This window comes from Bos indicus, chromosome 15, assembly GCF_029378745.1.
Source record: "Bos indicus isolate NIAB-ARS_2022 breed Sahiwal x Tharparkar chromosome 15, NIAB-ARS_B.indTharparkar_mat_pri_1.0, whole genome shotgun sequence".
NCBI classification, from domain to species: Eukaryota; Metazoa; Chordata; class Mammalia; order Artiodactyla; family Bovidae; genus Bos; species Bos indicus.
In genome coordinates, this window is record NC_091774.1 from 62,732,090 (window position 1) to 62,758,608 (window position 26,519).

The following is a 26,519-nucleotide window of genomic DNA, read 5'->3' on the forward strand; positions in this document are numbered from 1 at the left end:
TTTAAAAGGCAAATCATAGCCACTTAATATTCTGATCTACTAAGCAGATTATATTCAAATATTACTGGGTTTAAATATAAATTAGATAACTAGTAGACTCTGAACTTGTCTCTCCCCTTTCATGCCCCGGTTATTTCTTGATATTAAGGCAGATACTTAAAAAAAGATATTAACTCTTTCAAGTATTAATAACAGTTCTTCATACTGTTTCCAGTGATAGAACATCAGTTCTTGTCATAATAGGGTAATAAACAGGAAAAAATCAGAATAAACGTATGAAAAGGCAAGTTTTCAATTACTTCATTTATTAACTTGTGTGATCTTCAATGAATTACTTCATCTCTATGGGCCTTAATAAAATGGAAGTAACAGTATCTCACAGAATGGTTTGAGAATAAAATTCAATTAACATGTCCTAGTGGCTTTGTAAATTGTAGGTACATTCAGTTGTCAGTTATTAATTGCTACTATAACAATGAACTCATGATTATGAAACACCATTAAAAACCAAGTATTTTTAAAAAGCCATATATACTTGACATACTGATATTCATCTAAAATATTCCTAGTATTTGTCCCTTCTTTTGTATTTACCTGCTACAACTACGTTTCAAGCATTTCTGAACTAATGGCCTAATGCTTAGGCCTAGACTTCTAGGCACTATTATCAGATTAAATTTACTAAAACACATCAACAATAATTACATGTAACATTTGCTCAATGCGTAGTATATAAGTCAGGCTTTACAAATTAATCTCTGTGAGACAGATATTATTAGTATTATCATTTTATAGATAAGGAACCTATGAGTAGTCAGCTTACATGCTAAACATCAACAAAACTAGAAACTCAAGAACTTAACCATTATGTTACACTGACTCCCATATCTCTCCCTTGCTCTCATAACCTCTATAGTTTTCTATCACATATTACTCATTTTCATGATTCTTTTTCAAATAGCTTCCATCCTGTCTTCAGATTCCAACCTGATCTTCCTTGATGCTCCTACAAAAACTGACTACTCAACCATACTCCTGTTTACTTAAACTGCCCACCAAACGCTTACTTATACCACTATCCCCGCCTGGAATATACCCATCAGGATACCCATCATGTGTCTAGTTTATAACTCTTCTCTAAATGCTCTCAATAGGCAAGCTGTTGCTTCTTATTTGGGTTCCTAATGTTCATTTTCAATGATTAAGAATACTGTCTCTATAGTTGGTCTGTCAAAGCAGATACCCTGGCTCCACCATATTTTAGCTGTGTGACGTTCAGGTTATTTGACCTATGCAAATCTCAAGTGCCTTTATCTGTAAAATGGCCTTACTATCACTATCTCAGAGAGTTGAGTCAGGATTACTTGTAATCAGGTATGTAGTTGTGTAGTGAAATAGATCGGAGAAGGCAATGGCACCCCACTTCAGTACTCTTGCCTGGAAAATCCATGGACGGAGGAGCCTGGTGGGCTGCAGTCCATGGGGTCGCTGAGGGTCGGACACAACTGAGCGACTTCACTTTCACTTTTCACTTTCATGCATTGGAGAAGGAAATGGCAACCCACTCCAGTGTTCTTGCCTGGAGAATCCCAGGAATGGCGGAGCCTGGTGGGCTGCCGTCTATGGGGTCACACCGAGTCGGACACAACTGAAGTGACTTAGCAGCAGTGAAATAGATCAATAAATGCTAGTTACTATGTCATTTGCTTGGCAATTAGCATGTACCATATAAGCTCATATAATTAAGCTGCATTTCCAAATGTCTAAGTTTCTGCCTATCTTATGTTTAAATAAAATATATTTGTTTTTTCCTTTTGGATGCACCATGCAATTTACGGGATCTTAGTTTCCTGACCAGGGAGTGAGCTCAAGCCCTAGGCAGGGAAAGCACAGTCCTAGCCACTGGACCTCCAGGGAAGTCACAATAATAGAATTATAGAAACCACAGGATAGGACTATTATTTATCAGTGTTTTATTACTTATTAGTGTTTAGTCACCTATTAAACATAGATTATGTCATCTCCCCTAACAAGTCTTCACTGGGCCACGCCAACAAATGTTACCTATGCTTTGTATCACTTACCTACCTTCAGCACACACTGATTATAATACTTACCGCACTATATTATTTATATCTTTCTCTTATTATATATTTTATTACATACTATGCTTATATGTCGGTGGGCAGTGACTATGCACTATTCATCTTTGAATCCTTGGGGCCTGACTGAATTAATGAATATATATTGAACCCAAATCTCCTATATTTTCCACATCTTTAGTATGATAAAATGGTTATAAAGTTCAAAATGATGATCAGAAGAACATTGAGATTTTTGGTCAACGAGGAGACAGAGTAATTCATACTCACTGAAAGAAAAAACTATCAGTAACATATTAAAAAGTGTTCTCGTTAAATTTTTTAAGTAACATGAAATATTCCATCTTAGGAATCTGACTTACAGTAATAACTGACATACTTTTAAAAACTAAGGATTTTTAGAATATAATAAGTTAATAAACAGTGATACTTAAGAACACTTCGTAACTAAAGCGAGGCGAAGGATGGAAAGGAGGGAGACTTCTGTCTGCTCAGGGACGCTGCGGGGAGGCGGAAGCGGGGCCCGCCCAGGCGGTCTTTCCAGTGTCGGGGAAAAGGAGAGCGAGAAAGTGGGGAGCGGCGTGAAAAGGGGGTCGGGTGGGAAGGCGGCTCCATGCCGGCCCCTGCCCCGTCGGCCCCTCCAGGCCTCCATCCCCGCCAGGCACCCCGCCCACCACGCGCTCCATCACCAGGGTGGCCCACCCCGCCCCACCCTGTCCCGCGCCCCGTGGCGTCCTCTCTGGCGTCTCTCTTCCGCCCGACCTCCCCGCCACATCACTCGAGAGTGGGTCTGAGGGCTTTGGGAGGCCGAGGTTCCTCCCCCTGCCCCCAACGCGCCTTCGCTTCTGGCGCCGGCCACTACTGCCCAGGGTTCGCGGCCGCACAGCGCGGAGCTTCTGGTGCGTCTCGCAGGCTGCACAGCGTGGCGGTGCATGGCTCCGGGGGAGCCGGCCCTGAACCGGTCTGTCAGTCGTCCACTGCTCTGGACCCGGTGCCCGGTCGCCAGGCGCCTCTGCCCGCCCTCCGAACCTCGGGACATTCCCATCTTCGCCAGCGCTCGCTCGCTCTCTCTCTGACTGCAGTGCAGGAGGCCTCGGTTTGATTCCTGGGTCGGGAAGATTCCCCTAGAGAAGGAAATAGCAACCCATTCTAGTATTCTTATCTGGAAAATTCCATGGACAGAGGAGGCCACAGTCCATGGAGTCGCAAGAGTTAGACACGACCGAGCGACAAAAACCACCACCACCACCACAACTAAAGCTCAATTAATTAAAAAAAGATTTAAAAGGAGTAACAATAACAGAATATTGTTTGTAAAGTTAACTAGGTTGTGTAAATACTACTTTGCTCCAATGATAATATTAGGGAAAAAGTAGGGGCACGACTTAGCAACGAAGCTACAAGGGGTAAGTCCTAAGGCTTAGCTGTGAAACTGTGATCTATGAGACAAACCCTAAAAAGTAGTGAAATGGTTATTACATTTAAAAACAAAATAAAAACGAGCTTATCTGATGTTACAGACAGCATATATTATCAAACAAAAGGAAACATGAGGCACTCAGCAAGAAGACATTGATAATACAGATATAAGATGAAATTTATAGAGGAAATTATAGAAATCTACTAAAATTTAAATAATTTGAATTGTGCAACAGATTTTGCTTTTGGCTAAAAAACATCTGCTGCTGCTGCTAAGTCGCTTCAGTCGTGTCCGACTCTGTGCAACCCCATAGACGGCAGCCCACCAGGCTTCCCTGTCCCTGGGATTCTCCAGGCAAGAACACTGGAGTGGGTTGCCATTTAAAATACAAAGATGCTATAACTATACAATGGTTGTGATCTTCTGAGAAGTTCTGTAGTAACTTCCATTCACAAGTAATTGAAGGCATAAAGCCTTTTTTTATTAGTACACAGTAAATGCCCAATTTCAAATACAATGTTTGAGAAGAAACTATCTCATAAAATAATACAATAGATCAGTGATCAGAAGAAAAAAGTTAGCAGACATCATTTCTTCCTTACAGATACTAGCAACAGAATGGAGGCTGAAGTATCTGAAATTATTTTGGATCTTAGTCTCTTAAATAAAAAGAGCTGTTTATAGAGGACTCAGGATCAAGACTAGTTGGTCTTATATTTTAAAAGAGCACTGTTGAGAAATATTGAAACTGAGATTAAGAGCTCACAAATTTATTTAAGAGAAACCTCAAGAGTAGAAAGTAACATTCATGTAGTGTTAGTAGCTCAGTCACATCCAACTCTTTGCGACCCCATGGACTGTAGCCCCCTAGGTTCCTCTGTCCAAGGGATTCCCCAGGCCAATAATACTGGAGTGGGTAGCCATTCCCTTCTTTGGGGGATCTTGTGACCAGGGATCAAACCTGGGTCCTCTGCATTGCAGGCAGACTCTATACCATCTGAGCCACCAGGGAAGCCCAAATTTATGTAAGATATAAATAAATCACACACACTGCTAGGGTTCAACAGCTCTACTGGCAAAAAGAATTAAGACAGGGGTTTCAAACCTCTGGTTAACACAGTGATTTCAAAGGGTCCTTAACTCTTTATGTGCATACATGTGCCAGGTATCTTGCTTGTCACTTTGGATTTGCTCTCCACCTTTCTCCATACTGCTCTCTGCACTTGGAAAACTGACCTATATGAACTACATCAAGGCACTTCAGTCAAGCTTTGACTGAACCCCAGCAGGAAGTCAGAGAGAGAAAGGAAGGGTTATCTATTTTCCTGGCTATTTCCTTGGGTATTCTTCTTAGGCTAGTTATGTCTTTTGACCAAAAGTCACTGAATCCCCAAAGGCATAGGAGTCACTTTGAGGGGTCTCCTACCAGCCAAGTTTGAGATTATTTTAAAAAGTAGTAATAGTAATAAATAATATAGTAGACTAAAAATGAAATCTAGTCAGTACTTTTTTTTTTTTTTAAGTATGTGTTGGGGATAAGGCAAGTTCTTTATAAAAAAAAAATAGCAGCTAATAAATACAGCAGGAATAATGAATTTAACACCAACGTAATTCAGGCAAGGGCCATTAATAGATGTTTAAAATAACTGGATGATATCCTTGGATTAGAAGAATTAGTACTACTACAGAGTAATCTATAGATTTAATGTTATCCCTATCAAATTACCCATAACATTTTCAAAGAACTAGAACAAATAATCCTAAAATTTATATGTAACCACAAAGACCCAGAATTGCCAAAGCAATCCTGAGGAAAAAGAACAAAGCTGGAGGCACAACACCCCCAGACTTCCGACAATACTACAAAGATAAAGTAATTAAAACAGCATGGAACTGGCACAAAAACAGACATACGGATCAATAGAGAGTCCAGAAATAAACCCACAAACCTACAGTCAATTAATTTTCAACAAAGGAGGCAAGAATATACAATAGAGAAAAGACAGCCTCTTAAATAACTGGACAACTACATTTAAAAGAAGGAAATTAGAATGGTCTTTAACAACATACACAAAAAAACAAAATGGATTAAAGATCTAAATGTAAGACCAGATACTATAAAACTCCTAGAAGAAAATATAGACAGAATACTCTGATATAAATCACAGCAATAATTTTTTAATCTGTCTCCTAGAATAATGGAAATAAAAGCAAAATTAAACAAGTTAAACTTGAAGTTACTGCACAGCAAAGAAAACCACAAAAAAAGACAACCTACAGAACGGGAGAAAATATTTGCAAATGATGTTACCTACAAGGGATTAATTTCCAAAATATATACAATGAGCTCATATAGCTCATATAAAAACAAACAAATGACCCAATCAAAAAACGGGCAGAAGACTTACATAGACATTTCTCCAAAGAAGAAATACAGTAGGCCAAGAGGCACATGAAAGTATGTTCAACATCGCTAATTATTAGAGAAATAAAAATCAAAACTACAATGACATATCACCTCACACCAGTCAGAATGGCCATCATTACAAAGTCTACAAATAATAAATGCTGAAGAGGGTGTAGAAAAATGGGACCCTCCTACACTGTTGGTGGGAATGTAAGTTGGTACAGTCACTATGGAGAATAGTATGTAAGTTCCTTAAAAAACTAAAAACAGAGTCACCATATGGTTGGCTGAGTGCCGAGGAATAATGATTTTGAAATGGGTTGGGAGAAAACTCTTCAGAGTCCCTTAGACTGCAAGATCAAACCAGTCAATACTAAAGGAAATCAATCCTGAATATTCACTGGAGGGACTGATGCTGAGGCTGAAGCTGCAATACTCTGGCCACCTGACGCAAAGAGTCAGCTCATTGGAAAAGACCCTGATGCTAGGAAAGATTGAAGGCAGGAGAAAAAGGGGACGACAGAGGACAAGATGGTTGGATGCCATCACCGACTCAACAGACATGAGTCTGAGCAAGCTCCAGGAGACGGTGAAGGACAGGGAAGTCTGGCATGCTGAAGTCCATGGGGTTGCAAAGAGTTGGACATGACTGAGTGACTGCAATTCCAGTCCTGAGCATGTATACAGAGTAAACTCTAATTCAGAAAGATATATGCACCCCAATGTTCATAGCAGCAATATTTACAATACCCAAGACATGGAAGCAACCTAAGTGTCCATCAACAGATGAAAGGATGAAGATGTGGTACATGTATACAATGGAATATTACCCAGACATAAAAAAGAATGAAACATTGTCATTTGCAGCAACAGAGATGGACCTATATATTATAAGTAAAGTAAGTCAGAAAGAGAAAGACAAAACCATGATATCACTTATATGTGGAATCTTAAAAAAAAATGACAGAGATGAACTTATTTACAAAATAGAAATAGACTCACAGACATAGAAAAGAAACTAATGGTTACCAAAGGGGAAAAGGTGGGAAGGATAAATTAGGAGCTTTGGACTAAAAGATACACACTACTTTATGTAAAACAGATAAACAACAAGGCTCTACTGTATAGCAAAGGGAACTATATTCAGTATCATATAATATACCATAATGGAACAGAATCTGAGTAAGAACAGATAGATAGATAACTGAATCACATTGCAGTTATCACATTGCTGTACACAAGGAACAAGCACAACATTATAAATCAGCTGTAGCTCAATTTTTAAAATACTGAGTAAAAGGCTGTTGGTAAACAGGATAGGTACAAAATATTAAAGTAAATAATTTATTATTTACAAAGGGAACAGAATACTTTTACATGGAGAGATCAAGTAAATATTATCTTAACTATGTGATCCAATTTAGCTGCATACATAAAGGTAAAAACTGATATGGAGCTTCTTGACAATCTTATCATCATTGTACTATTCTTGTCAAAAATGTATAACCTAAATCTAATTATAAACAATCAGATACATCCATACTGTAATTAGGTCGATTAGGACATGGATATCTCAGAGTGAGGGATTCAATTATTCTACCTACCACATCAAAATACCAACCCACTAAACTAGTAGTTTTCAAAGTATGGTCCCCAGATGAGCAGGAGGGGCATCAAAGCAACTTGTTTGAACTGCAAATTCTTGGGCCAAACTCAAGATTTAAGTAATCAGAAATTCTGGGAGTATTGTTCAACAATTTGTGTTTTAACAAGTTCTCCAGGTGATTCTGAAGCAAAATTTGAGAACTATTGCTATAAGCTCCCAGGATGGCCAAAGGCATTTATCCTTGAGCAGCTTTGCTCAGCTAGTCATTTATTACTGGGTGCTGTATAAATGTATAAATATTACCATATTTCATGTGTGCTGTGAAAAAAGTTGGGAAGCTTTGGCATACAGAATTTTACTCTCCTAAGAAATAGAATTTGTTGCTTTTTATTCCCTATCATATTTACATTCAAAAAAAAAAAAACTTGAGTTAGATAAATTAGGAGTTTGGGATTGACATATACACACCACTGTATATAAAACAGGTAAACCAGAACCTATTGTACAGCACAGATAACTATATTCAGTATCTTACAATAACCTATAATGGAAAAGAATCTGAGAAAGTACGTACATATAAATGAATCACTTTGCTATACACTTGAAACTAACACATGGTAAATTAACTATGCTGCTGCTACTGCTGCTAAGTCGCTTCAGTCGTGTCTGACTCTTTGCAACCCCATAGATGGCAGCCCACCAGGTTCCCCCGTCCCTGGGATTCTCCAGGCAAGAACACTGGAGTGGGTTGCCATTTCCTTCTCCAATACATGAAAGTGAAAAGTTAAAGTGAAGTTGCTCAGTCGTGTCCAACTCTCTGCAACCCCATGGACTGCAGCCTACCAGGCTCCTCCATCCATGGGATTTTCCAGGCAAGAGTACTGGAGTGGGGTGCCATTGCCTTCTCCAATACTTCAATTAAAAACTGAGTTATTGATGTAGAGAATCAACTTCTTTAATGGGGAGCCTACGTACTCTAACAGAGAATTACTAGAAAAGCTAGAAAAAAAAAAAGGAAAATTTAAAATTGTGACCTTGTCACATAATACAGGAAAAGATATGATGATACTTCTTTCAGAAAACCTTTAAGAGACTTCTGATTAAAATATAGCAAAACTCCACATAATGCTGGTATAAGAAAGCAAAGTTGTTGTCTACTTTCAACAGATAACTGCATTATAGACTTAAAATGTCTTCTTCCTATAACATAAAGTTAGAAAACATTATGTTAGATGTAGGTCATAATGGCTTCCTTCCATACACATAAAAATCCTCAAATACCAACCAAAATAACTAATAGCAATAGCCACAAATACTTAAATAGTAGTTCTTGCATGCCAAGAACATGCAAGAACATGTTCTGTTCTGAACAAGCACTGTTCTAACTACATTATTAACTCATTTAATTCTTACAATAACTCTATGAGAACTTAAGTATCTGAGGGACAGAAAAGTGAACAAACTATTCAAAATCACATAGCTCATACACAGCAGAGCCAGAATTCAAAATGAGGATGTTGGGGTCTAAAATCCACTATTATATGCCTCTCAATAAAAATCAAAGAAATTTATAAGAAACTATAAAATAGGTATGGGAGAGAGGTTGGACTGGTTAAAACTAGCTAAAGGGGGCTTCCCTGGGGCTCAGTCAGTAAAGAATCTGCCTGCAATACAAGAGACATTGGTTCGGTCCCTAGGTTGGGAAGATCCCCTGGAGAAGGAAATGACAACCCACTCCCGTATTCTTCCCTGGGAAATAAAGTGCATATGCAAATATATATCTCAAACTAGCTAAAAAGATGGAGCAGAATGAACTCCAGAATATGAAAAAGAAGTAGACATTTCTCCATCCTTAGAAGTTTCAGGGAATAGAGGTACAAGTCTAAGATCCTGATTTACGACTAAGCATTGAAGAAGCCTTTTTGGGTATTTCAGAATACGCAAAGGCACACAAAAAAAATCCACCTGATTGTTCAGGTGTTGAATTCCTTTGAAAGAGAAAGTATTCTGTTTCAGAAAAAGAAAAAAAAAAAGTAAAGTGTCAGGGTTACTTGAGAATATCAGTTTACAGAAATTCATTCATTTTAAAGTATAACCAAAGAAGTGATTAATGTACTTTTTTTGATAAACAGAACAGTTAGTGAATATATGAGCATTTAAAGGATTCACATTAAGAAAAAGGTGAGAAGAGAGTAGATGTGAAGCAGAAGACAAATCGCAACATTAAGAGTTTTGCTACATTTACCTTCATTTGGATAAGAAAAAACAGCAGACTTAAACATTCCTGACACCTCTGTGATTTCTAAAGTTCAAAGATATCTAGGCAAAATACACTTTTAGCGTACAATTATATATGTTTGTGTATATATACACGCATATAAATAAAGTAGCTGAAAGACATATGTCCACTTCAGACTGAATGGAAGTTACTGTGACAAGGAGAGAAGAACAAAGACTCATTAAGACATAGATGGTGAGTGGTGTACCCTACTCAATAGCTAAATACTTCACTCTCACACAGCAGCCTCTCTATCAAAATAACTCAAATTCCTGACGTTTCAAAATCACCTTCAAGGCTGCTCATCAATTGTTCAAATCTATAATGTTCAATCTACTGTAAGACTTGTGCAGAGGGTATTTTTTATTTTCTAGAACTGCACATTCAAGGAGCACTTATCCCCGTAATCAATGAAGATTATATTTAAATCTATTTATTTTGACTCATTCTCAAGAGGAAATAAGTGACATCACTTTAAGGTTTAAAGCAGTGAAAACTGATTTAAATATGACTGCAGCATCAAAATAATTCAAGAACCTAATTTAAAACCCAAACTTAGAAGAATTCCAAACTTCCAGGTTCCTATCATGGAGCTAATGAATAACAATCTATGGGAGCAAGGCTACAGAATTAGTAGTTTTAATAAGCTCCCAGAAAATCCAGTAAAGGACTCTGTGCTTCATTTGAAACCACCGAGACATACTCACCATTTTCAGAAACTTGACAACATTTAACCATTCATTAATTTTAAACTAATTGCTACCTTTGGGATAATTCTATAAATTTTCATCATCAAACTTTATAATGCTAACATTTCAATGATTTGAAAAATCCAATATTATTTTCTGAAATTCACTCTTTTATGTACATATATACACATACACACACAATCAAAACTCATTTTATGTTTATAAAGTGTTAAGTAGTTGACACTTTTAATATAATCAAGTATCAGCCTCCAAACAGTTAAATACCAAAGCCACCCCATTCACTCACCAATAATTCCCCAATGGCTATATAATTCATCTATTTCAGAACACTATACAAGTTACAATAGTTACAATAACAATATTGTATAATAAGTTACAATATTGTACAATATTGTTACAATAACAATATACAACAACAATACAAGTTGTACAAACAATAGTTGAAGGATATTCATTCAAATGGAAGAAATATCATTTAGCATTATTATAGGCTAGCTGTTGTGTACCAGCCTACAGTTCATATATGGTCCTTTGGAGAAAATACTAAGGCTCACACATTACCAATAAAGAAAAAATGTTCATCATCTCTTAAATAATCAAGAAATCCTAAGATTTCTCATCCTGTTCTTTATTACGACTTAATTAGTAAAATTTTCTTCATTTTCCCCATCCTACATCCCTTTTTCTTATCTCCAAAATAACTCCCTTAACTTTCACTGACATCATTATGAGTTACTTGTACAATAAATTATTAGTTGTAGCTTTTAACAAGTCAACTTTCTTATAATCAATAAGGTATTAAATTCAAGTAATCCATACCTGTTTGAAAAAATGTATATTACTGAAAAGATCCTATATGCTTATAACGAATTTAATTAAGTGAGGTTATTTGGGACTTTCCAAAGGAGATAATCATTTCTAATCAAATAAAAATAATGTTTAGAACAGGGAAGTAAAAAACACTAACTCTCAAATGTCACTCAGTAAACAGCTGAAAAGCAGAAAAGTAAACAGTGAAAATGTTTAATAAAATTTTGAGATAAATTTTATTTTGAAAGGAAAGCTATGCTTTTGAAATAATTATATAATACTATTAACTACCATAGAAAGTTACCCTGAGAAATACACTACCTGACAAAATAAATTGAAATTACACATAAGTCAAATACTATATATTTAAAATACAAATAATTATATTATGATGATAAGAAAAAGATTTTAGTTCACTTATTTCATGAATAGGTCTTTTCAGTGTAGTATAATTTTACATAAACAGCTTTTCAAATAGTAAAAATACAAATAGAAGACTATAAAAGTCCTTTATAAACTACCACAATGCAGGTCAGTAGAAATATTATTAAGCTTTCTCATTCATTCATTTTAAATGTGAAAACAAATGAAGATACAAGAGCTTAGAACCAGTTAAAATTCATTAGAATGATAAGTTTGCTAGGTAGGTTTGACCAATGATCACTATATAAATTTATTAAAATTTATTATTGATTTTTTAGACAAAGACCTCATACAGAGAAAAGTGTACTATATGTTAACAGAGGCTATAAGTATATCAATATTTTATGTAAAATGGATGACTATATTTCAGTTATAATTTCAAAACATTTTACTCACCTACATTTAGTTAAGACTTAACGTTTGAAAACATTAAAATTAAGGTTTTATAATCCATTTTTTCAAATATAAAACTAATAAATCAAGAACTACAGTAAGATAAAAATCAAGTGCTGTGAACAAATATTTTAAAAGTAAGTACTCCAGGATCATAACACTGACAACACTAATTATCTTTTCTAGTCTTGGCAGTTATGTTGCATACTGTTTGGGTGACTGATGGGATAATTTCACTTCATTTTCTCTCAGTTTATTCTGGACTGTGTAAGAGAAGAATATTAAAATAATTAACACCTCTAAACAAAGTACTTGATGAAGTTTTTGGTTGAAATAAAATGCTTTAAAAAAAAGTCAATTAACTAATACATGATTCTAAAGCAAGTAAATCCCCATCTGCTAAAGGAAAACACTAAGAATTTCTGATTTTAAAAAACAGTCATTCAGTATTAACTATTTTAAGACCTTTACCTTAGATCATACACTTTCAAAAGAGCCCTTTTTCTATCAGCAAATTGAGCCACCATTTCCTTAATTATCAAAAGTATGTTGATATATTTTGATATCATTAAACATTTTTTTCTCTAAAAACATTTAATTCAGCAGGAATTGAAGCAGTCACAAAAAAAGGTAAAACATATGACAAATTACTCCCATTCCTTATACCTATGAACAGTTGGATTTATTAATAATGGCCTTCTATCTAAAAGGACACCAATGTATATAAATTAATATTTAATCTCAAATAGAAGCCTTTATCAATAGCAAATACATTATGTCACCAAACTGGAAAAAGCATAAAAGACACTATGAATCAACTCATATTTATAGTCTATATGTCTTACATAATTTATGAGTCATATAGATTATAATAAGGCAACATATTCTAAATAATAAAAAAGCATATTCTTTGCCTTGATCACCTGATTTTTTTTGCTGTTGTTGTTTATAAAATTAATTACAGTTAGCAGGAAAGAAATCGCTTTGAGCTTCATGAATGACATCCAAGAGATGGGAAAGGATTAGTTCTCAGTTGCTGCCAGTTATAGCGCCAGGTGGCTTTTTCTGCAGTGAAGGTGTTACCGATAATCCCATTACACTGGTACTAAATCTTGCAGACATCAAAATTATCACCAAGGTTCCTTTTCATCCCATCCTTTCCAAATGACTGGAAGTCGCTTCACCTGAAAGAAGTCAAATCCACATGCAGCTGCTATTTTAGCAGGCAGCAAACTCCCTGAGAATGCCAGTTGTGATTCAGTTTTGCTGTGCTGGTGGCCCCCTATTCCCTGTCCAATAATACATCTGTTAAAAAATCCTACAGCTACAAATCAAGTTTAATCCTACCAGGGACCTCATGTTGGTCTTGTCTTCCAAAAAGGCAGCAGGTTCTGTTGTCTATCTGCTGGCGTCCAGGGAATACCCTTCAAATCCCAGCCCTACTTAGAAGAATAAGCTAAGGATCACAAAACATGACCTCAAAAACCCTGATATGACTATATTCTGACCTAGAGGCATTCATTCTAGGTGAAGATTAGAACTTTGCATAATAAGATTACACAGCAAGTGAATGATATCAAGGGACTATCCATATGCAGCCGCCTGGTTTTCTATAGACAGCCTGTGCTCTGCAATATGCAGTGCAGACGAAAAAAAGCTTGGTCTTTCTAGCTGAAATAAAATAGATTCACATAAATTAGTTGGCCATTTCCAGATTCCTAAATCCCCTATTACATCTTTTATTGACAGCTCCTGTGAGGATAGCACAAATGTTATTCCTTTTTATTCTGTGCTTCTATAACAATCATGCTCTGTAATTGAAATGTACATAGATTATGGCTAGAAATTAACATCTTGTTTGCTGTAATCTTGGATTATAATTGACTGTGTACATAATAAAATTAGGAAATCAATGGATGGATTTATCATCTCCAAGAAACTAGAGGTATTGTTTAAAGAATAGTTTAACATTTTATGCCAACACTTTAAATGCATAAGTCACAAACAGAAGTCAATAAAAATTTAAGTGAGTAAAAGAATACAACAGGCACCAGCCAATATCTACATGATGGTTAGATTGCATAAAAATTAGCTCATTTCTTTAAAATTTAGAAAATGTGAATTATTCAGAAGTTTCACAAACAGGATTTTCTCCCTAAACCATACATGAACAAGAAGGTCCACGCCACATAATAAGGTCTCTACTTTGTTATAAAGTAGGTACAATAGCAGCAGTATTTTATATAAATCATCTTGATTATTTTACACTTTAAAATATTTGAACCAATACAAATCAACTGTAATTGAGATTTTTAGAATTCTTAACTGTATACCTTTAAAGTACTCAGTGAAATAACCTCTCTTTATATTTGCATATACACAGAGCCTTTATTAATAAAATGCATGGAATCCTAGAGCTATTTAGAAAACAGTATTTTTATGTTTGGCTTTTTTCTTCCAAGAAATTTAAAGCTATACTAACTTTAAGCAAACATACATGAAAAGAGAGATTCATATTTGTTCACATAAATACCTATCCAGAAAAATTCTAAGAATGTGAGGAGTTCTCAACTTTATTAAAAAAAAAAAAGAAAGTATCAAGATTTGTTTTGGAATTCTTGTAAAATTAAGCTCCTCAGTATACTTGAAATATGACTTATTTGATAAATTTGATCTGCCCACAAGTGTTGAGAAACATGTCACATCCACTAAGTTGGCCATTATTATTTCCTTATCATCACAATACCTGTAAGCATATCTACATAATATCTGATAAAAACTCAGGTGGCATAATTCTGATTTTGTCTATGAATCATGCACCAATATCATCAGCACCAGAGCAACAAAAAAAACTGTAAGTGATTTCAATTTTGCAGCACATGAATACTCTTTGATTACCTTCATTAGGATAGTACAGAAAAACAATGAAGAATGTAAAAAATACACATTATACATTTCTGTTATGATTTTTATAAATAATACTGTAGAGCTACAGTATTCAACAAGGTAGCCACTAGCTACATAAGGCTATCAAGTACTTGAGACATGACTAGTCCTAATTGAGATGTAAGTATAAAATACACACTGGACTGTGAAGATAGTACAAAAAAAGAATAAAATATTTTGCATTAATTTACATGTTGAAAAGATAAGATTTTGAATTTAATGGGTTAAATAATATATATATGACTTGCATTATATTTCTATTAAACAGCACTGCTTTAGCAGACCATTTCCAATACTATATTCCTAAACTAACTGAAATTGTACTATTAATAAAAACATTAAAACAGAGGATTATTTGGAAAAACAAACATTCCAATATCAAATCTGATAGAAAAGCTTAGTACAGAAAAACAAAATCCTGTCATTTTAGCCTCTTTCTCATATTTCTAGCTTAAGGGTAATAAGGGAAAACAAGGGACCAGCCAAATTGATAACCAACATATACCAAAATGAATGATGTTTTATAGTTACAAAAATGCTTTAGTACAATAAACTCAGGTTTTTTAGAAAAACTACATCTTGGGCAATTTCCTAAAAGACTAGTAAGGTACATGTGTTACCCCTCATTGAGTCCGATAGACAGAAACTTCAAAAGAGTCTGGATCTAGAAAGGGCCATGATTTTTGCCTAAGATGCTACATTTATTCATATTCAAATTTTAAAACTATATTTAAGAGTAATAACTATAATAGAGATATGAAGCATTTAGTGTATTCAGAGTTTCAGCAAAATTTAAAAGATCAATTTTACAAACCACTATAAAGCTGCTTTTTCGTTAGTCTTCTCATCATTTCACCAATGTAGGTAAAGAAAAAAAAAAAGGATTAACAAAAAAGGTTTTACAGAAACAGGGTAAACTGTACATAGCTGAAATATAAAACATATACCTAATTTAATTCAAGAAAGTTAATGGCTGATTTAGTATGACCACAGACAACTGATATGATACAATTAAAATACAAAGTCTAACTCTGTCACACACTGGAATATTATTTCAATATAAACACAGTATGTACGGTATTAATTTAAAAGTTGCTTTTTCATAATTATTCCTTCATAACATATATCTAAAAGCACTAAGACTAAAGATGAAATGTGAGTATCAATTAATAAGATGGATAAAATCTAAAGAAACTGCTCATGACTTAACCATACCACTTTTTCCTATCCTTTAATTATTTAAATTCTTTTTATGGATACAAGTATCACAATGACATAGACACACAAAAAAACCCCCAAATAACAACAATAACAAACTTTCTAGTCATCAATATATGAGTGCAATGATATTCAGTCTAAGTTAATCCCCAGACATCCAAATTCATGAATAAAAATTCATCAGTTTTAAATACACTGAGCCTATTAAGCAAGAACAAAAGCATATGCACAAAAGAGCTTTTAATATATTTCAAAGCCCACAAGAGCCATGGTCTCATTAAAATTATAAATTACACAAACATGGAATGAAGATTCAAACTGCAGTGCAGCTAAGCAGATTACAGAAAAGCCCGCGTTCCATATGATAACACACCATGGCCCTCCCAGATGGGGGCTTGGAACAAAAAGGCCATCACCACAGCTAGGGAAAACCTCCTTGTGATCTCTGGTTTCTGTTCAGCAGATGACAGCCAAATAATATGTTGATTATTCTGTTTGTGCTGCTAAGCTTGTAAGATGGAATAAAAGCGATATGATCTATTGTGAACCCAATGCTAATGTGTTGCTCCACTCATAAATAATATGCTGAATTTATTTTGAAAATATCTTTTATCTGAATTTCAGTTTTTAAATGCATGAATTAAAATAAAAGCCAGGATAAAATTATATTTAATGTGTTGCTTTAAACTAAAAAATGTAGATGACAAGTGAAAAATATCTAAGTGCTTAGCTAACAGTCAAGTATAATCACCTTTCTTTATTAATAATTTCAGCACTATGATCAGAGACAAAATACATTTTCAAGCAGGCAATTATATCTTATGAAATATAAATGTAAAATTAAATAATACAATAATCATTAAGCTAATAATAAACATTATTGACAATAAAAAACTAAAATACTAGGGTACATAGAAATACTCTGCTGCAATGTAAATAATAGCACATAGAACAAATATCTAAAATATTTTTGAATAATAAACATATCACTGAAGGCCTTGTGAATGTTATAACTTGTATACAAATGAATGCTCACAAAAAAAACCTACTTAAGATCAAAATGATGAAAAAGAGGCCTATGAAAATATTTTTCAAATGTAATAGTATTTATATTGCTTTGGTGACAAAAGTTAATACCTATTTTTTCTCAATTAAATATCCTAAACTTTAAGAGAGTAAAGACTATACCCAATGAGGTACCTAGAATTATGTCTATAAACACATCACAAAATTTAATGGATAAACATTTTTAAGAAAGATAGAATTGTTAAAAATATTAAAAATCATAAAATTTGCCAAGCTCAGAAATTCTTCATTGAATTTTCTAGTGAACTTTACTTAAAGACAATGAAGTACATTATAGGTACAGGTGGGGGGCTTCCTAGGTGGCTCAGTGGTAAAGAAGCAGTTCAAATGCAGGAGATATGGGATCAATTCCTGGGTCAGGAAGATCCCCTGAGGAAGATATGGCAGCCCACTCCAGTATTCTTGCATGGAAAATTCCATGGACAGAGGACCTGGCCAGCTACAATCCATAGGGTCGCAAAGAGTCTGAAGCAACTGACCATGCACGCAAGGTAAACATATAGATTACATACTACTTTCTTAAGGAAGTATTCTGTAGAAGGTACATGATCATGTTGATTTATAAAAGTGCACTTTCTTTTTCTGTCTAGAGACATAGACTAAGTTTAAAAAGACAAGCAAAACTGCCTAACATGAAAATATAGTCTGAAATTACTGATGCAAATGATAAAATTACAACACCCTTTTTTTTTTTTTTTTCTCTTTTGTGGAACCTCTCTACCTATGTGTGTGTGTGTGTGTGTGTGTGTGTGTGTGTGTGTGTGTGTGTGTGAGTGAGCTCAGTCATGCCCAACTTTGTGATCCCATGGACTGTAGCCCACCAGACTCCTCTGTCCATGGAATTTCCTTCTCCCTTCTCCGTCTCAAGCTGAGATAAACCTAATTCTTAACCTTCGTCCAGAATCAAGAATCACCCCTGGGGGTTTGTCAGTGTAATTTATGAAACTAAAACTCTGAGAAGGAATGAGTTAGAAGATGCCAAGGAAATATGGTGGTATAGAAATGAAGTGGGACAATGTTTCAAGAATTATGAACTTCCCTTACACACTGATGTAGCCAGAGGTAACACTGTGCTGCTGCTTCTTCCTTTTTTACAATTCTGCTATTAAATACTAAGGCAATTGACTATGAAAAGTCTCCAATATCTTTAATTTCATCTTGGTAATATCTAAGATTGGAATCAGAAACAAGATGTTTAAAGTTAGTGATAATGAAAGGAAGAGCATTTGAGAACTTGAGAGCTTTTGACAATGCAATGGGCTAATTTAGCCATTATTCTTTGTCCAAATAAATAAGAAAAGTAAACAAAATTTACACTTTACTAGTCTGTATTTTGTTATCATTTAAAGTTCTGTTCAAATGTATACAGTAAGGGCAAAGCATTTTCTGTATTATTTAGTGGCTTGCTTTTGTAGTTCCACTTTGTATAACCTTGAAATTATAAATATTCCTTATGAGAATATATCTGAAATAATTTTTTTCTAGTAAGTCACTTTTAAAAAATAGATATGTAATTCTTTAGATTTTAAAACAATGAAAAATGTGATCTTTTTATAAGCCTAACCTTTGCAGAGTCTACTTATTGTTCAAAATTGTCTTGAGTTAGATATGCAGACATTAAGGTACAAAGCTAACAACACCCTTTTTTTTAGAGAAAAACACAGAACATCCTTGGAGTAGACAATCACTTCTTAACACACAAAAAGCACTAAACATAAATGACAAACTAGATTACTTTAAAGTCATTAACTTGTTCATCAAAAGCACTATTAATAGATTGAAAAGGCAAATCTCAGGGTTGGGGAAATATTTGCAATATCTGTACAAAGAAGGACTCATATTCTGAATATATAAACAACTCCCCCAAAAATCAAAGAAAAAAACAGATAGCTCAACAAAAAAGTGGGCAAAGAAGTTAACAGGTACTTTACAAAAGAGAATAATCCAACAGTCAATATACATATGAAAATGTGTTCAGCTTCATTCATCATCAGGAAACTAGAAATTAAACGACGTAAGCCTTAGTACTTTATATCCATCAGAATTGAAGGATGAAGAAGATGGGGAAAATGAGGTGTGAGCAAAGACACAGAGCAACTTAAACTGTCACATGAATGTAAACTAGCACAACCATTTCAGAAAACTGGCGATTTTGATTAAAGTTGGAAATAAACATAGTTATGATCCAGTAATTTTGCTGCTAGACGTCTGCTCAAAAGAAACATGCAAATATATCAATCAAGAGATATGTATTAGAAAGAATATATTTAACATTATATAGAAATCACCCAAATGTCCATTAACAGAATAGATTCAAAAATAGTTGTGATATAGTCACAAAGGAATGCAGTAATGAAACTGAACAGACTACAACTACACGCAACAATGTAGATGAATCCCAAGATACAAGCTTTAGCAAAGGAACTAAACATAAAAAACTATACTGTATAATTCTATATATAAAATACAAAAGCAAAGCTGTTATAGTCTATGATGTGAAAAGTCAAGGTAGTGGTTATCCTTGTGCAGGGTGGGAAACAGAGGATAGAAGAGAGCATAAAGGTGTCTTCTAGAGTGCTAATAATGTTCATTTTGGTATCTCGGTGGTTACATGATTGTTTTGGCTTCTGACAAATTCATTGAGCCATCCACTTATAATTTGTGCACTTTTCCATATATACTCCTTTTCTTTAAAAAGGCCATTTTGCACATAAATACAGATACACAAAGGGAGTCAAAATCATTATCATAAGAAATTTAGGAACAAGCAATGGATATAGAGGGCCTTCCCAGATGGCTCAGTGAGATTCTTCATTGCTACTAATGTAGGCGACATGGGTTCTATCTCTAAGTTGGGAAGATCCACTGGAGAAGGAAATGGCAACTCACTCCAGTATTCTTGTCTGGAAAATCCCACAGACAGAGGAGCCTGACGGGCTATAGTCCATGGGGTCACAAGAGTCAGACATAACTTAGCGACCAAACAACAATGACATGTATATAATCTAAAGATGAAACGAAAGGTTCATATACTACTTATCTGAAAGATCAAATCTGCAAACCATAAGATAAGTTCCTGAACTCATAAACGGAGAAGCAACAGCCATTTACCCTATTATCTTCCCTCAATTCCCAAACTAAAATACCATATTTTCAGAGATAACGGGCCTCTGTGTCAGGAGTAGCTACAGGTGCTGCTGCTATTATAACAGTGCTTCTAAAATTGTCTCAGGACTGAAAATTGCCCTCATGTGAGAAACTAAAGTATGACAGAAGATAAGGCAAGTATAAAGAATACGTAGGCCATTTTCCCCTGTGCTCTCAAATTTCATAAGCTTTTATTATGAAACCTTATTAGCTAATTTAATGGGAATCTTTTGAAAACATTTTACTTTTCAGTGAAATTAAAATTCTTTAATATCAATATCCTACAAGTTAAGTGAAAATTCATGATAATTTGACAATAAATTAAGCTATTACTGTTGTTGTTTATTCGTTATACTCTGACTCTGCAACCCCGTGGACTGCAGCACACCAGGCTTATTATTTCCACTTAAATCCTTTCCCTCACTTCTATACTGGAATTAACACATGACTTAGAGCACTGTTTTTCCCTTATTGAAAAGATACTTTAAGAAGTCAGCTAAAAGAGATAACCTAAAGATTATATAGCTTATATTTCATTTGTATAATAAATATTTATTCAGTGCTAACTATATCCCAGGCTTCCCTGGGGCCAAAGGGTAAAGAATCCACCCGCAATGCAAGAGAGGCATGCAGAAGATACGGGTTTGATCCCTGGGTCAGGGAGATTCCCTGAAGAAGGAAATGGCAATGCACTCCCCAATTCTTGCCTGGAAAATCCCATAGATAGCAGAGCCTGGTGGGCTACAGTCCATGGGGTTGCAAAAGAGTCAGACACAACTTAGCAACAAAACAACAACCAACTATATCCCAGACTCTGGGGAAAAATGAATAAAACTGGCTAATTTTATGGAAAATACAACAGGTTTATCCCTTTCTCTCTCATTTGATTAACAAAACAAAATTATTTTTAACTAATAACATATTCACATATCCAAAAACAATCTAAAAGATATATAGTAAAAGTCCCAACTAGTTTGTTTTCCTTATTCATCAACATACAAGATTTAGAATTTGTATAGATGTCCAGATTTTCTTTATGCAAATATAAGCAATTATGAATATTGATTTCATTCCTTACTTCTTTTATACAAAAAATAAGTTTACTACACACTCTGAACACTGCTTCCCAGGTAGTGCTGGGGTAAAGAATCTGCCTGCCAACGCAAGAGACATGGGTTCAATCCCTGGGTTAGGAAGATCCTCTGGAGGAGGAAATGGCAACCCACTCCAGTATTCTTGCCTGGGAAATACCATGGACAAAGGAGCCCGGCAAGCTACATGACCTGTCCACGGGGTCACAAAGAGTTGACACGACTAAGCGACTGAGTACTGTTTGAGCACTGCTTTTTTCAAGTAACAGTGTTCTGAATCTTCATACAGAGAACATACTTTCTATTTTTAAAGCTGTAGAGTATTTCATTGTACAGCTATGGCAGAGTTCATTTAACCACTGTGACCCCATGGACTGTACCCTCCTGACAGGCATTAGGCATGCTTCCATCTGTTGCTACTTCAAAGGAAGCTCTAATGAAAACGTTTATGCATATGTCATTTTATAAGTATTAATACGTAAGTATATCTGTAACAAATTCCCAGAATTGGTTCTGAAACAAATGTGTAAATGCACAGGTCTTTTTCTACAAATTGCTAATTTTTCTTTTATGGGGGCTATGTCATTTTGCTTCCATCACATACACATCTCAGATGTATCCCAGAAAAAGCTAGTCCTCAAAGATGTTCTCATTGGAAAAAACTGTATGAAGCTCTTTGCTTCTTTTCTTATGCACATGTAAAATTTGCTGACTTAATTTTCGAATTGAAAAAAAATCTCATTGATGTAGGAAATCATAATATTAACACCTAACATGCTTTCTTCCTCAAATTCCCTTCATTTAAAAATAAATATACACACCCACTCCAAATTTTTCCTTTAAATTCACATTCAATAATCTATAATTGGGGAAGCAGTCAAACATGCATTTCCCTTTTAAAAGAATGTTTTCCTGAAGCACTTCAAAGTTTTTAGGAAACCAAATCTATGTTACTTCTATATTTTCATTTACAAAACTATCATTTCAAAGGTGGTTTAATTTTTATGACTGCCATTCTCAGTCCCCTGGAACAAAGTAACAAGACTAGTTGCTGATCCCAAAGTAAATTTTAAAAAGCACACATTCTATGCCCTTAATCAGCACATGGGGCAGAACTATACTTAAGATCTCACCTAAGCAATGTATATGTAAATGCTGATTTTTATATTAGAATCAGTATAATGCATTGAGAGCAAAAAAACAAGAATTATCTAACAAAGGTAAAACAAAACAAACAAAAAAATGACATCATAAGTAGCACCCAGGACATAAAAGTTTATCACTCTAGGATAATTTAGGAGAATAGGCCTATACAGCATAATGATCTGTGCAGAAACCACATAAATTCTATGAAATGACTGTTGTTCACAACTCTGAGCCATCAAAACAAAACCAAAACAAGTTACATTATACTCAATTTGTCTTGTTTAAGAAAACAAAGGGTATATTTTATTTTTCAAAAACATTTTAGAAAAAATATTCCTATGAAATAAATTTTGGCACATAAAAGGGTCAGATTCAATTATTCACAAATTAACAGATGAGTGATAGTATACCACTTGTTAATAAGAGCCCAGTGAATGAGGAATTATGTAAGTAAAATTCTCACTCAAAGTGATAATAGACTATAGCTGCCTTTCAGAAGATGAACTGTGATAAGGTACAATAACATTTCAGGCGCCTTTATACATACAATTCCCGGTGCAAGGCCAGTTCTTGGTTAAGAGTCAAAAGAATATCTGATAATTTCTAAAAGCTAGTCATGCAAATTTTCCACTTCATTGTATCCTGATTTAGCTTTTCACTCTGTTTTCTTTAAGTTGTGACTGCCAAGTAGACAGGCTGGTCTGGTTTCTAGCTCCAACCTACTAAATAACCTTGTATAATTCACTCAACCTCTTTAGTTCTCCACAGTTTCATCAGTAAAGTGAAAGTATATGAAACATGATATGATAGTAAGTGGAATTGTGTTAATAAAGTAAACAAAGAGTTACTACATTAGGTCCTATATCTGTATCTGTATATATACTATTTTTAAACTGTCACAAGTTACATGGCATTCTACCATATATTTAAGGCCTACAGTAAAGAAATAATGATCGATTCAGAATCTTTTTCAATACTTAATATGTGTTACTCTCAGGATATAACAACTTTCTCATGTACTCATTTACATTTATTTACAATACCACTATGATCATCTATCTTTAACCTGAAAATGTATGACTTTTTCCACATGACACATAAAAATCAACACATGATATATAAAAGAATGTTCATGGCAGTGTTAATTGTAACAGTCAAACACTAGAAAGAACCCAAACATCCACCAACAACAGAATGAATAAATTCTGCCATATTCATTCCAAAGGAATAACACATGATAACGAAAATGAACAGAGTAAAACTACATGCAACTATGTACATGATCTTCAAAACACAATGCTCGGTAATGGAAGAAAGAACGCATATGATCCCAGACAACGGCACTCACCAGTAGGTCCACCTGTGTCCCCTACTACCCCACAAAGGCACCCCACAGCTGCAGCAGTGTTACACTACAGAAGCCTAGCACCAACCCAAAGAGAAGTACAAAGGTGATCACGGTCTCCAAGTGCAAATCAAGATCCAATCTGAACTCTGAGACTGGTTGTAGGGTCTGGAGGTGCTCACTGCTCCACCACATCTTTCTGTGTCTGTGATCACAGCTGGCACCCCTGCCAGCACTCCTAGACACAGTACTGGAGGTCCTCTGGTTAACACTGGTGACAGAGGAGGAGGGTAGGACCTCTGTGGACTGTGAGGACTTCTTCCAATTGTTGGAAGAGGGTACATGCTTAATGATCCTGGAATTCAAGCAAATTTAGAGTTCCAGCAGGAGTAGGTGCTGTCATATGGCCTAGGCCGGGGAGAAGCCCAAGCACAGCAAGGACATTGCCCTCATTACCTGGTATATATACAAGCAAACTCTTGAGACCTCTTTGGCCTGAACATCTGTGCCACATTCTACAGGATCTACTCCGTGAGTTGTGACTTTCAAGTACTTGGTCCAAAGAAAGTGCTCAGGGAGCTCATCCAGTTGAACCTCCATGATGCTGCTGCAAGGCCTGGGCCACATGTTGCTGGGAGTTTCCTCCACCCTTTGCCATGCAGTGGAGGGGGCTGAGCAGTGACAGTGACATCAGGAGGGTCGCCTCCATCCCTACTGAGAAGGGGTTCTGAACTTCTGCCCCAGACCCGTTCCAAGAGACACCCTGTGAGGATTGTGACAACATCAGGTTTGGAGACCTGCAGGCAGTGCAGACTAGATAACTCACCTGATTCTCCTTACTATTGTTGGCAGCATTATGATAGGCTCCATTAGCATAATGCTTTCCATGCCTCATTCAAATACATTCCTCAAGAATGCTGTCCTTTCTTAGCCAACTTATTGGCCTTTCATTTCTCCTGAAAGATGACAAGCTTGTCCCTAGACATCCTGATCCTATTCTGACTGCTGCTATTTCTAAATTCCCTACAACTCCTTCTTTCCCTAAGCTCTTCAGTACAGTGAAGCCAGCCCTCTCTGACTTTACCTTACAATCTGTTTCTTCATACCTTTCACCTTAAAAATAACAAAAACATTTCCAACAAAAATACAAAAATGTTTATCCAAAAAAAAGAATACATATGATCCCAAAAAGATCAAAATGAGGCAAAAAGTGAACATACTGCTGAGGAATACACATAAAAGTGATAAAATTATATAAAGAATTATCTAATTATTAGGAAACTGTTTACCTTAAAGAAAAGGAAGATTATACTAAGGGCTTCTGGGATGTCAGTAGTGATCTATGGTTACTGAATATCTGCTTTATATTTATTCATTTTACTATACATTTTTGTTTCTATATAGTGTTATATTTTATAATAAAAAGGTTTAAAATGATATACTTTCTGATATAATATAGTTGTAATGGGAAGAAAGGGCGCCTCTTTTTTACTAACAATCTTGTATTTTCTTGGTCTACATTTCAAATTTTTATTGCAATATTTTAATAAATAAGTTATCATGCCTAATTCTCCAGAATCCTAATTAAGAATAGATTTCACAAGCTTTCCAAATGGCCACAAAAAAAGAGAAACCAGACCATTAAAGAGCATAAGATTGGTTATCCTGCTAAATCTTTGCTTAGCTCTATGTTGTATCTGTCACATTTCCTTCTTTTCAAGAAAATGTATGCTTACTTTAAAAAAAATCTATGTTACTCCAGTTCATTTATCCAATCTACGTTGCATAAAATCTACATTATATTTTATGCAAACCACACTCCAAAAGTATATAATAATTTAGCTCAACAGTAGGAAGACAAATATTTTCAACTCTTACAAGTTTAAAAACAATTTTAAGAATATCTATGTTTGCATTCACTGTGAGGGTTCGTTATAGGACAGACACAGATATGACACTTCAGGCCCAATCCAATGTCACTCTGTGTGTGAATGGGTCACTGTGTGTACTAGAAAATATAATAGATTACAGGATGGATATACAAAACAAGGTACACTTGAAGTTTACTGCATAAAATTTAATTAAGGGTGAAAGTGAAAGTTGCTCAGTCGTGTCCGACTCTTTGCAACCCCATATAGTCCATGGAATTCTCTCAGCCAGAATACTGGAATGGGGAGCCACTCCCTTCTACAGAGGGTCTTCCCAAGCCAGGGATTAAACCCAGGTCTCCCACATTGCAGGGAGATTCTTTACCAGCTGAACCACCAAGGAAGCCCAAGAATACTGGAGTGGGTAGCCTATCCCTTCTCCAGCAGATCTTCCCAACCCAGGAATCAAACCAGGGTCTCCTGCATTACAGGTGGATTAAGGGTAACTCACTCAAAATAGTTC

The 26,519-nt window shown here is 35.1% G+C and overlaps 1 protein-coding gene and 1 pseudogene across 17 annotated transcripts in view; one reads left to right on the forward strand and one right to left on the reverse strand.

Moving 5' to 3' along the window:
• Positions 1–26,519, reverse strand: part of IMMP1L (inner mitochondrial membrane peptidase subunit 1) — a 77,131-nt gene that overhangs the window by 30,778 nt on the left and 19,834 nt on the right. For 8 of the 17 annotated variants that reach the window (XM_070767630.1, XM_070767625.1, XM_070767634.1 and 5 more), the window contains one exon: positions 295–3,226. The exons of the other annotated variants lie outside the window; for them this stretch is intronic. In XM_070767630.1, the coding sequence (XP_070623731.1) occupies positions 2,788–3,226 (439 nt within the window). In that variant the 3' untranslated portion in view covers positions 295–2,787. Of the gene's footprint in view, positions 1–294; positions 3,227–26,519 lie in introns of those variants that run through there. 17 annotated transcript variants of the gene reach the window in all.
• LOC139176125 (lipid transferase CIDEB pseudogene) lies at positions 6,110–24,846 on the forward strand (annotated as a pseudogene).